At 49.3% G+C, this 13,056-nt stretch overlaps 1 protein-coding gene and 1 pseudogene across 8 annotated transcripts in view; one reads left to right on the plus strand and one right to left on the minus strand.

Annotated features, from left to right (window-relative positions):
* The window catches only part of LOC144378827 (acyl-coenzyme A synthetase ACSM1, mitochondrial-like), an 89,094-nt gene extending 82,537 nt beyond the window's left edge, over nt 1–6,557 (minus strand). For 3 of the 8 annotated variants that reach the window (XM_078074731.1, XM_078074736.1, XM_078074735.1), the window contains exons 1-2: nt 3,490–4,205; nt 2,935–3,136 (exon numbers count right to left, since the gene is read on the minus strand). In XM_078074731.1, the coding sequence (XP_077930857.1) occupies nt 2,935–3,136; nt 3,490–3,608 (321 nt within the window). In that variant the 5' untranslated portion in view covers nt 3,609–4,205. Of the gene's footprint in view, nt 1–2,934; nt 3,137–3,489; nt 4,206–6,371 lie in introns of those variants that run through there. The other 5 variants (XM_078074730.1, XM_078074734.1, XM_078074733.1 and 2 more) reach the window with 5 other exon arrangements.
* A 1,476-nt stretch (nt 6,558–8,033) lies between these two features.
* Nucleotides 8,034–13,056, plus strand: LOC144382251 (thyroid receptor-interacting protein 11 pseudogene; annotated as a pseudogene).

A 13,056-nucleotide genomic window follows, 5' to 3' on the forward strand; every position in this document is an offset into this window, starting at 1 on the left:
TCTCCGTGTTTCCCCATTGAGAATGATATTCGCTGTGGGCTTTTCATAGATGGCTTTTATGTTATTGAGGTATATCCCCTCTACCCCTATACCGTGGAGAGTTTTAATCAAGAAAGGATGCTGCATTTTGTCCAGTGCTTTTTCTGCACCAATTGAGAGGATCATATGGATCTTGACCTTTCTTTTATTAATGTGAAGTATCACATGAATTTGATTTGCGAATGTTGAACCACCCTTACAGCCCAGGAATAAATCCCACTTCGTCACGGTGAATACTCCTTTTAACGTGCTGTTGGATCCTGTGCGCTAGTATTGTGCTGAGAATTTTTGCATCCATGGGGTCTTTGTCTGTTTTTGGGATCAAGGTCATGCTGGCCTTATAGAACAAGTTTGGAAGTTTTCCTTCCATTTCTATTTTTTGAAACAGCCTCAGAAGAATAGGTATTAGTTTTTCTTTGAATGTTTGGTGGAATTCCCCTGGGAAGCCATCTGGCCCTGGACTCTTGTGTGTTGGTAGATTTTTTGATCACTGCTTCAATTTCCTTGCTGGTTATGGGTCTGTTCAGGTTTTCTATTTCTTCCTGATTCAGTTTTGGTGGTTTCTAAGTTTCCAGGAATGCATCCATTTCTTTCAGATGGCCTAATTTGTCGTCATATAGTTGCTGTGTGTGTTCTTAAGATTGTTTGTATTTCTTTGGTGTTGGTTGTGATCTGTCCTCTTTCATTCATGACATTATTATTTTGGGTCCTTTCCCCTTTCTTTTGGATAAGTGTGGCTTGAGGTTCATCAAGCTTATTAATAATTTCAAAGAACCAGCTCCTGGTTTCATTGATTGTTCTACTGTTCTTCTGGTTTCTATTTCATTGTTTTCTGCTCTAATCTCTATAATTTCTCTTCTCCTGCTTGGTTTAGGCTTTATTTGCTGTTCATTCTCCGGCTCCTTTGGGCATAAGGTTAGCTTGTGTATTGGAGACTTTCTGATTTTTTGAGGAAAGCTTGTATTGCTATGTACTTTCCTCTTAGGACCGCCTTTGCTGTCTCCCAAAGGTTTTGAACAGCTGTGTTTTCATTTTCATTCATCTCCATGAAATCTTTAATTCTTCTTTAATTTCCCGGTTGATGCATTCATTCTTTAGTAGGATGCTCTTTAGCCTCCGAGTGTTTGAGTTCCTTCCCTATTTCCTGTTGTGATTGAGTTCCTGTTTCAAAGCGTAGTGGTCTGAAAATATGCAGGGAATAATCCCAATCTTTTGGTATGGGTTGAGACCTGATTTGTGCCCCGGTATGGGATCTCTTCTGGAGAATGTTCCATGTGCCCTGTAGAAGAATGTGTATTCTGTTGCTTTAGGATGGCATTCTGTGATATATCTGTGAAGTCCATCTGGTCCAGTGTGTCATTCAGAGCCCTTGTTTCCTTGTTGATCATCTGCTTAGATGATCTGTGCATTGCTGTGAGTGGGGTGTTGAAGTCCCCTACGGTTATTGTATTATTCTCGTTGTGTTTCCTTCATTTGGTTATTAATTGGTTTATGTAATTGGCTGCTCAAGTTAGGAGCATATATATTTATAATTGTTAGATCTTCTTGTCGGGTAGGCCCTTTAAGTATGATACAGCGTCCTTCTTCATCCCTTACTACAGTCTTTGGTTTAAAATCTAATTTGTCTGATAGGAGGATTGCTACCCCAGCTTTCGTTTGAGATCCATTAGCATGATAAATGGATCTCTACCCCCTCACTTTCGATCTGGAGGTGTCTTTAGTTCTAAAATGAGTCTCTTGTAGATAGCATATGGATGGGTCTTGCTTTTTTATCCAATCGGATACCCTGTGTCTTTTTTTTTTTAAATGATTTTTTTTTTAAAGATTTTGTTTATTCATTTGAGACACAGAGATACAGGGAGAGACAGAGAGAGAGAGAGAGCATGAGCAGGGAGAGAGGCAGAGGGAGAAGGAGAAGCAGGCTCCCCGCTGAGCCAGGAGCCCGATGCGGGGCTCGATCCCAGGACCCTGGGATCATGACCTGAGCCGAAGGCAGACGCTTAACCATCTGAGCCACCTAGGCACCCCTACCCTGTGTCTTTTGATTGGAGCATTTAGCCCATTTACATTCAGAGTAACTATTGAGAGATATGAATTTAGTACCGTCGAATTACCTGTATAGTCCCTGTTTCTGTAGATCTTTTTCTTTCTGGTCCAGTGTTACTTTTGGGCTCTCTCTTGGTGTAGAGGATCCCTTTTAGTATTTCTTTCTTTTTTTTTTTTTTTAAGATTTTATTTATTTGACAGAGAGAGACACAGCGAGAGAGGGAACACAAGCAGGGGGAGTAGGAGAGGAAGAAGCAGGCTTCCCGCGGAGCAGGGAGCCCAATGCGGGGCTCGATCCCAGGACCCTGGGATCATGACCTGAGCCAAAGGCAGAGGTTTAACGACTGAGCCACCCGGGTGCCCCGGTAATTTTATTTTATATTCCTCTTCTTTTGGGGGTGAAGTTGAAGATCGTTTTTATATGTTTAAGAGCCATTTATATTATCTTTTACTGTGAACTGTCTGGTCAAGTAAGGAATTACTTTCTTGACCTTAGTAAAATGATAGTAACACTGTTAGGCTCTGAAGTCCTTTCTATCAAGGCAGTGAAGGGATTTGAGATGGGAGGGTGACTTAGTCAGATTGAGAAATTGACCAAATGACCACAGTCCTTGGGCATGCAGGGGAATCCTCACCCTAAAGATGGAGCCTATGGGTAGATTGTATAAGAAATGTAAAGAAAGTGTAAAGTGGTGGTTCCTGAGAATAAGGCCATGGACCTTACTTGGAGCTGAGGGTGAACCCAGGCATCAGGGAGATGGGGCCAGGCCTGGCTAAGAGGCCTGAAATCCTGTCTCCCAGGCTCCTGAGGCAGCTTTCCTAACCAGTGCTACAGAGGTGGGAACCCACCTTGGGGCCCTGGGAGCTGGACGCCCCAGGCAGGGTGTCAGCCGGCCTTCCTTCCTTCTTCCTCTGCATGGGCTGGCATCTCCAGACCGGACCCACTAGGAGAGGGCTTCCCAGGCAACATGTGGTGAGCATCTTTAAAGTTTTGTTCCAATAATCTATCTGTTGTGGACGATATTCTATGACATACATGAAAAATGATTTCCTAGAAAAATAAAATGCAAGAGACACATAAAATAGAAGCTCAACTTATTTATTAGGAGAATCAATAGACATAGAATTCCTATGTCCCATTGCAGTAAGTTTCTAAATGCTACTGAGATTTGGTTCTTAAAGTAGTTATACTTTAAGCAACAGGGCTTTAGAACAGATATTATCTTCCATTTCCCCCTCTTAGAACAGATACTATTTTCCATTTTCCCCTCTTTTATTTCTCATCGTCTTCACTCCAGCTCCCCACCCCACAGCTGAACCAGTCCATTTATTCGGCAACGTTTGCTCATGCCTTCCCCTCCTGCAGACGGTCTATGAGGCCACTTTATAAACAGGGGCTCTTACCCACACAGGATGGAGAGGAAGGGAACGTGGTGGCAATACGGCTTTTCTTTCTTATTTTTTTTTTTTGCTTTGACATTTATCTGCCCCGTTTCCTGACCCCAGAATCTTATTTTTGTCATGATCTCGCATTGTTGAGTTTTCACAGAGTCCTGAGAGGCTTACACCTAACCAAGAGAAAGTATATTTCCAAGAGGAACATTTAGATCTGATTTTTTATGTAAAACCCTTGGCTTTCTTATGTAAAATTATGGGACTTTTTTTTTAAGATGGTTAATTCCACCATCAAGTAGATTGTACTTACTTGAGTTCAAACAGCTTTAAAAAAAAAACTGGGTGTTGCACGCAAATAATGAATCATGGAACGCTATATCAAAAACTACTGAAGTACTATATGGTGATTAACATAACATAAAACAAAAAACAAGAGAATGTGAAAGTCACTCTTTGTCCCATGAAGTCCACAGATAAACCGCTGACCCCAAAGAAGAGCAGAAGGGTCCTCATTTGCTCTTCTCCTGGGGTGGGCTCTGCAGGGATGATTTCCCACCTCACTGAGCGATAGCTTGTCTCTGTCTCTCAGGATATTTTGCTCGAGTCCAAGGCATCAGCCAGCTGCTAAAGGCATTTCTGCGGAAGACAGGATGTCATTATCAAATTCTAAATCTTGGCGCTGGGATAGATACCACCTTCTGGAGATTAAAGGTAAATGAAAATTCCCCTTTTTCTTTCCCGAATTGTTTCATTTGTGAAGGTGCCCGCCTGGTTCAAAAATGTTAAAAATATATTCAGAAGGAATGCAGTGACTGCCTGTCTTGTGCCCCTGTCCCCAGCTGCTTGTACCTGCTGCCACCCTCAGCCACATATGTGATGTCACCAGGGCCTCGGTGAAGGATAGGTGCCTGGCTTCCCATCCTTTGCTGTTGCAACAGGGGTTATGAAAAAAATCCTTGTAGACATGTCCTCAGCACGTGTGGAAGAGCCCTGCCAGTGGAATTGTGAGACCCAGAGCCCCTGCATCTGCCATATTGACGATAAGGAAGAGGTTTCCTTTTTTATTATGTTATGTTAATCACCATTCATTACATCATTAGTTTTTTTTTTTTAAAGATTTTATTTATTTATTTGACAGAGAGATTGACAGCGAGAGAGGAACACAAGCAGGGGGAAGTGGGAGAGGGAGAAGCAGGCTTCCCGCTGAGCGGGGAGCCCGATGCGGGGCTCGAACCCAGGATCCTGGGATCATGACCTGAGCCGAAGGCAGACGCTTAACGACTGAGCCACCCAGGCGCCCCTCATCATTAGTTTTTGATGTAGTGTTCCGTGATTCGTTGTTTGTGCATAACACCCAGTGCTCCATGCAGAACGTGCCTTCCCCAGTACCCATCACCAGGCTAACCCATCCTCCCACCTCGCTCCCCTAGAACCCTCAGTTTGTTTTTCAGAGTCCATAGTCTCTCGTGGTTCATCTCCCCCTCCAATTTCCCCCCCTTCATTCTTCCCCTCCTGCTATCTTCTTCTTTTTTTTTCTTAACATATAATGTATTATTTGTTTCAGAGGTACGGATCTGTGATTCAACAGTCTTCCACAATTCACAGCGCTCACCATAGCACATACCCTCCCCAATGTCTTACCACCCAGCCACCCCATCCCTCCCACCCCCCACGACTCCAGCAACCCTCAGTTTGTTTCCTGAGATGAAGAATTCTTCATATCAGTGAGGTCATATGATACATATCTTTCTCTGATTGACTTATTTCGCTCAGCATAACACCCTCCAGTTCCATCCATGTCTGATAACGATGATTTTATTGTCATCATGACAGCATCCTCGGTACGGTTTGGGGATGTGCAAGGCTGGGTGATGGTGATATGAAACAAAGGCCTTTTGTAGCTATTCCCTGATTTGGTCCCTCACCTGCTCTGTTAGGGGGCAAGAACAGGTGTATGTAACTACACTCATTCACAGGAAAGGCGATGGGTCTGGTTAGTGGCAGAACCAGGACAATATGGACTGCAGCTCCTGCAAGTCCGGGTTCCTTCCCTGTTCTCTACACAGGGCCTTGTGCTTGTTCAGGGGGTTCTTTGCGGTCTGTCGATTCACGGTGTGTCTGTACCTCAGGCCCCACGTCTGTGTCCCGTGTCATAAGTCATAAAGGCACAGCCACGGCGCTTACTAGGGCAGGTCCTGCTGGGAGAGTCTCTCGTGTATTTATTTCCTCAGGAATCCTCACAACCCCGTGAGGTGCTGTCCCTTTCTCTACTGTGCAGACGAGGAACGTTTGGCCCGGGGAGGTTAGTGACTTCCAGCGCCTCACAGCAGACACGTGGTGGAGCTGGGATCGGAAGCCCATTCCCCGGCTCCAGAGTGCCGGCCCTTTCCCCCCACCGTGCTCTCCTCTCACAGAAAAAGTAGTAGTACCACAAGACAGTGCTCGCCCTCACCATGCGGGGTGCTTTGTGATATTTGCTCTTGTATCCTATTTGATCCCCTAAATGCTGGCCCCACTCCACCCCCCCCCCCCCACATTGGTTTCCTGACCCTCCCTAATCTGTCTCAGTCTGGGTTTTGGAAAACTCTGTTAGGTCCTACTTCCCCAGCACCTCTCAGTGCTTCCCCACGTCCATCCCAGTGGCGGCTCCCCCAGTTCAGACTCCCCATGACTTCTTCCCTGGACCTTCTTCCTGGATGGCTGTGAGATCCTCCTAACTTTTGTCCTCCATCCGTTCTCCATGCGGAGACCAAAGTCACCTCAAAATACATTTCTGACCATAGTGTTCCTAATTTAAGGCGCTAAGTACACCTTTGCTGTTTGGGGCCTAGTGTTCAGTCCATGAAGATGGTCGGTCAATGTATGAGGGAATACAGAATTAGAAAACTTACTGTGTGTTCGTCCTCAGGATGAAGATCTTCTCCCAAGTAAGTATTCTGAGGTCGACTTTCCAATGATAGTCACGAGAAAGCTGCACAGCACCACGGAACCTCACTGTGGGGTTGCTCACAAGGTCCTCGATCTTGGGACGAGAACGTGGCCTCGCAATGCTCTATGAATGGATAACACACAGGATGGACGTGCCATTCACACACGTGCTTTGGTCAAACTAAACCCCCCTTTTGACCCCACTATTGGGGGAAAAAAGAAGCAAAAGCTGTGGAAAACTCACACTTTCCTATTTCTCCCAGCATAAACAGTAGGTCCAGTACAGCCAACTGCCCCAAAGACGTTGAAAGATGTGCCCCCGATAACGGGGCACATGACAGTCACCTGCAGGAGCTCTCAACACCACCAACGGTTCCTGTTGCAACAGCCTGATGCTCCACAAATTCCGGTCTGTTCTGTCATTTCATAATGGATCATGTTTCCTGTCAAGCATTAAAGCAGTCCCAAAGAAACCTGGAGAAGAATCGGCTTCCAAATCCAAAGGGAGAAAGGCTTTTTAAAAAGCTCTTCAAAATTAAACTAAAAGTCGTCCCAAGGCGTTTCCACAGTTCTTTCCTCCCAGTTCCCAATTTCTCAATGTCAAGGTCTTGGGCAGTCTGGTCATAGGGGCCCGGGTGTGGAGACTGCGGCACCTGTAGAGTCCCTGGATGGACGCCCGAACGTCCTGGGCGGATCCCAGGGGCTCTGATGGCCCCTTCCTTATTTAGTGCCGTCAGGCACTGGGAGGTGGAGGGTCTGCAGCGGCGGGGCGACCGGGAACGCCTGAGATCATCGCCCGCAGAGCACAGCGTCCGCTCCGCCTGGGGCTCACTGGTTAGCGGAGTTTTCACCCAGGGCAAACCCCGGGGGAGGGCAGGGGAAGGCTCGGGTGCAGTCCGCCCAGGGCGATGCTGGGTGGGGCCTGGACAGAGGGCGACGGGGACGGCCGACCCACCCCGCTGCTCCCCGGGGGCTCGGGCAGCGGCACCGAGCCGGGCTCCAGGTCTTGGCGTGGCGCAGCCCCAGGCCCGGACCCCGAGGCCTGATGTGGGGCGGCGGCAAGGGACCAGAGCTCGCGACCAGGAGAGCAGCCGGCCCTCCCGCGCCCGAGCCTGGTACGGGCTCCTGCCGACCCGGACCGACGCACTCGCCTGCCCACGGTCTGGTGGGTCAGCTGCTTCATGCAGCTGCATTGCTTCTTCCTGGCGGCCGCGGCGGCCGGCACGGCCAGGGCCGGGCAGCTCGAGGAATCGCCCGGGGGGAGGGGGGCCGACATCGCTTCATGTCCACCCGAGGCGGCAGTGGAAGCGGCTCTGGGGCCGGCGCCCCGCCCTCGCCGCCTCTCATCCAGTGGCGCGGCGGGTCGGGGCCTTGGGAGGCCAGACCCGGGACGCGGTACCCAGCCCCTCCTCCACCCATGGCGGGAACCCCGGGGCCGCCCTGTGCAGGGCCCGGAGGCCCCCTATCCGGCACCGCCACCACCGCCGCCCGCGACCCCCTGCCGGGTCAAGCCGCAAGCCTCCGCGAGGCAGCGGATGCGCCCAGCGCACGGAGCCTGCAGTGAACCGCCAAACCCCGGTGTGGGACGCACTGTCCGCGTAGAGCTGGCAGGGCACAGAGGGACAGAACACTCTGGAGCCTCTGGAGGCTGGAAATGCCCAAAGTCTCCTTGAGGGCCGTGCCTCTGCGCAGGTGTAGATATCTGTCAAATGCACCTGCGATCTGCTCTCCTAGGTGAATGGATGCGTGTGCCTGTGTACTAGTCACCTCGATTAAGAAGATACTGTTGTGTGGAAAGCACAAGCCGCAGGAGTTGTGTACCGAGATACCACTTAGGGGGAAAGTCCAGGGCCACATGCATTTTCTGTGGGCAGGCACCTGGGGGCAGTCAGGCAGGAGCACTCACTAGGGGCCCACCCAGGACAGCCAGGAAGCAGGGGCAGAAGGGGCAGGGGCCCAGCCCTGCATGGGAAGTCGTGGGGCTGAGCGGCTGGGACCGGGACCAGTGGCCAGAGTCGGCCCTGGGAAGGCCCGAGGCCTCGGCCTTTCCTAGCAACGTGGCCCGCGCAGGGGAGGCGGGTGCCGGGCCCACGCAGGCGTTGCCTAGAAACGCCTATTGTCTTCTGATTCTTAGCCTGGCGCAAGCAGGGGTTCTGGGACACTTGGCGGGGTAGTCCGACTGCGCTGGACGCTTTTCCACAGCGGACCAGGACAGTTATATGACCCGCGGAGATGTGCTCCTGGGTTGGTGGCCTGGGCTCTGGCCTAGGCCATTCCCAGGGGGGAGTGGATGGCCGTGAGACTTCCTTGACCGGCTACAACTCGGATCTCACGATGGACTTTGCTGATGTCATATCATCTCAGACAGAAATCAACAGACTCCTCAACGAGATCAAAACACTGGAGGCTGATCTTACACTTTGGAAACGTTTGTCCAAGGGACCAAATAGCTCAGACTCCAATGCCATCTGGAAACTGAAGAGCACCATCAGGGACCTAGAAGAGAGGCGCATGAGGGAGATGGAGGAACATCAACTCGGAGTTGCGATACTGCACAGTGTCCATCAAGAAAAACTGGCCGACATCATTGACAGGCACCGCAAACAACTCCTCGAGTATGAAAAACGGATAGAAGACCTGCAACATCAAGAGTCTGCCGGTCATGGGAAAGATGACTTACTTCAAGAAAGGGAAACTGAGCTTCGAAGGTTGAAGCAACAGCTTGCAGAAATGGAGCGGCTGAATGACAGTTTAAACAACGTTGCTTCTGATCTCAGAGCAGAAAACCAAAAGTTGGTTTTGGCGCTCCAGGATGTAAGACATCAGCTGGAAGAATCTATTCTCCGGAACAACGAGGATTCTCTGGAAAACAACACTGCTGTGAGGGCTTTAAAAATAGAAAAAGGACGGTTAATAGCAAAATTGGCTCGGGCGGAAAAGAAGCTGTTGGAGGAAACAAACAAGTGTGAGCAAACTATCAAAGAATTGTCCCCTTTAGAGCATGTGCATTTCATTCAACACAGTCAAGAGAAAGACCTGGAAATAGTACACCTCAAAAAGAGGATCGAGCAGATGGACGCTGACCGTAAAGAAACGGAGGAAATGCTGTCCTCTGCTCTGGAGGAGCAGAAGCAATTGACACAACTCATTAAAGAGAAAGAGATGTATATTGAAGAACTTACAGGAAGTCCAGAGCTTCAGGAGGAATTCGGCCAGTCTACCCAAACCTTCAGAAGCAGTGACATTTTCCAGCCATCCGTGGAGGACAAAGACAGGTGTCTCCCATCCGTGACAGGCGAAAATCATCATGTGAGAGAAGAACTGGAGAGCCTAAGACAACAGAGTCGCTCTGTTCCTGCGGTCGACCCTAAAATCCTAGACGAGATCATAGAACTAGAGTGTGAGGTGTTTCAACTGCAGGAGTTAAAGGATGATCTCGAGGAGGAAATCAGAGAGCAACAGAAGATCATTCACAACCAGCAGCAGGGCAAGATAGGACTGCTTCATTCTTTACAAGAGCAGAAGCAGAAAGTGGAGCATCTCCAATACCGGCAGGAGCAGATGAATATTGAACACGCTCAGCTCCTTTCAGCGAAAGACGAGGAGATTCAGCATTTGCAGGACACGATAGAACAAATGAAAGCCCGGTTGCCTGACAAAAGCCAGCACATTCCAACAGAAGACTGTGATGATGTGGAAGTCACAACCAGTCAGCCTCTTCCTAGAGAAAACAGAAGCGAAAAGCTTGATTCACGTGAAGCCGAAACTCAAAGATCAGTCCTAGGAATCAAAGAACACGAACTGGAGATGAAGCTTCTAACTGAACAGAACATCCGACTGACGGAACAGATCGATCGGCTCTCCAAAGAGGAGATTGGTAAACTAACTCAGATTATCCAGCAGAAAGACTTGGAGATTCAGGGTCTTTCCAGCAGGATCTCTGCGGCTTCTCACAGCCAGAACGGGGACATGGAGCGACTTCAGCGGCAATTGCAAGAGCATGCTTGGAAAAGCGAACAGGTCTTGGCTGTCTTAAATGAGAAAACGAGGGAGAACAGCAATCTGAAGACAGAGTATGACAAAATGGCAGATAGAATGGCTGCCACAGAAGCAGAGCTCCGGCGGATGCAAGAGGAAAATCAAAAACTGTCCACTAGAATTGACAGTAGTGGTCAGGAGCTGTTTAGAGAAACGATTCAGAATTTATCACACATTGTTCGAGAGAAAGACCTCGAAGTGGATGCGTTAAGTCAGAAATGTCAGACTTTATTGACACTCCTGCAACCATCCAGCACTGGTAATGAGGTTCGAGGCGTTAATATGGATCAGTTCAAGCAGCTTCTACAGGAACGGGACACATTAAAACAGCGAGTGAAGATCATGGAAGAGTGGAAACAGCAGGTGATGACCACAGTCCAAAATATGAAGCGTGAGTCACCCCAGCTTCAGAGAGCTCTGGCACAACTCCAGGCGGGGGCTTTCGCCAGCAGCGAAAAGGATTCTGAACTAGAGACGACCTCTAGTGACCTGATCCAAACGTACAAAGGCAATGAAATAAAATTACAACATTTAGAGAAGGAACTGGCACAAATTCAGCTCAGCATCGGGGAGCTTTGCAATGCCAAGGATCTCCTTCTAGGGAAACTGGACGTGATTTTCCTCCAGCCCTCCCCCGACTCCTCAGAGTCAGCGGACTCTCTGGAGGCCATGAAATCTGACAGAGTGAGTGAGGCTTCTCACTTGCTCCAAGCGGAGGTAGAAGAGCTGAGAAAATCCATGCAAGAAAAAGATACAATGATTCGAGCCCTCCAGGAAGATAAGCAGAGATGGATTGATTCAGTGGCTGCCACGTGGGAAGGAGAAGGCCAAGAACAGGAACACAGGGATTCTGACATCGAGCAGCTGAAGGAGAAACAGGCCGTTCTACAAAACTTCATTCAGGATCAGGAGCTCCGAATCCAAGCGAAAAGTGAGGACTTGCTTTCTTTACAGGAGAACTTCCGTAGCCAAGTGAGTGAAAATGAACTTTTGAGGCAGACGGTCACCAATCTGAAGGAGAGAATAGCAGAGTTGGAAATGGATGTGTGTCAACTGAAAGAGGAAAATGCAAAAGTCGAGGAAAACTCTAGAGAAAAGGAAGTGGGAAATGAGGCATTGCAAGAGACAGATAGGCTGCTTTCAGTGATGCGGAGAGAGGAGGAATCCCAGGGTGCTGCGATGAAAGAGAAGGCACTTGCTTTGGAGCAACTATTGCAAGAGAAAGAAGAGCACGAGACCGGGGTATTGAACCGGCTGGTCAGTGCAGTTACATCCATGCAGGGAAAGACAGTTCTGTGCCAACAGGGGAGAGATGAAGTCCTGTTGGCCCTGAAACAGAAACAAACGGAAACCTGTGCCCTCCAGAAGGAGGTTCACCATTTACGTGAGAGCGAATTACGCCTAACCCAGGAGCTGGAGAGACGGCGACACCTCGCTCTAGAAGCCGAAGACGCTCATCGCCGGGAAGCTCTGGCCTCAGAAGACAAAGTGGCTCAACTCAGGAAGGAAGTGACGGTCTTGCAGGGAAAACTCGTTTTGTCTTCCACTGCCATGGAAAATGCCAGCCGAGGAGCCAGTGTGCAGGTAGAGTCGCTGCAGGAGCAGCTGCACGTGGTGACCCAGCAGAGAGAGGACACCGCGCTGCAGCTTGCTGCCTCCCAGGAAGAAGGAAAGCGGTATGGTCACATCCTAGCTGACCTCAAGTTGGAGCTCGCCGAATGGATGGAAAAGGCAGACAGCCTAGAAGGAAAACTGAAGTCATTGCAGGGACGATTACATAAAACAAATGCTGACTTGGAGCTGAAGGAAGACCAACTCCAAGAATTCCAGAAACAGAATGAGGTCCAGCAGGAAATCCTGGAGGACACACAGAAGAAACTGATGAACTTAGTCAGTAAGTCCGAAGGAATGGTGGACAAAAGCCTACTAAGGAGCCTCTTCCTGGGATCTTTCCAAGCACCTGATGCTGAACGGCAGGAAGCCTTAAGGTTGATGGGAAGCATGCTGGGGATCCGAGAAGACCAGATGCGGCAGCTGTTCAATGAAGGGCCAGGTGGTGTTACCAGCTGGATGACTCGGGGGCCTGGATCCAAAAGCGCCCCCAACACACGTGTGAAGCCAAATCACCGACCTATGGCCAAGAATTCTTTTTCAGGACTTTTCGTCCAGTTTCTAGAAGCGGAATCTCATTCAGCTTTGCCACCACCAAAGCCCTCTGCTCATGACGCGAAGCCCCCAGATTCCGGAGGAAGGGGAAAACTGGCTATGAAACAGGGCCCGCCACGTCTGAACGCTACCCTAGGATCCACATCCCGGAAAAAAGATGCGAAGCCCCGCACCACAACTGTGTCTCTTATTACCCCACCTGGACCGGAAACGGATGGATCGGAGCACCTTCTTCTAAATGCCGTCACTGATGCTTTGCCCACGTACACACCCCAAATACTGTCACCTGCCAAGAAGGTTGGAATGGCGGCCAAAGGCCTCTCAAAGGAATAGAGGATTCTCAAGCCAGAGATGAGACAGCGCTCGAAAGACCCCAAGTCGCTCTGTGTGTTTACCTTATCCCAAAATGTCCTTTTGCAAAACGTAATATTTTTGCAGTCTTGC

Source organism: Halichoerus grypus, chromosome 6 (genome assembly GCF_964656455.1).
Source record: "Halichoerus grypus chromosome 6, mHalGry1.hap1.1, whole genome shotgun sequence".
Lineage (NCBI taxonomy): Eukaryota > Metazoa > Chordata > Mammalia > Carnivora > Phocidae > Halichoerus > Halichoerus grypus.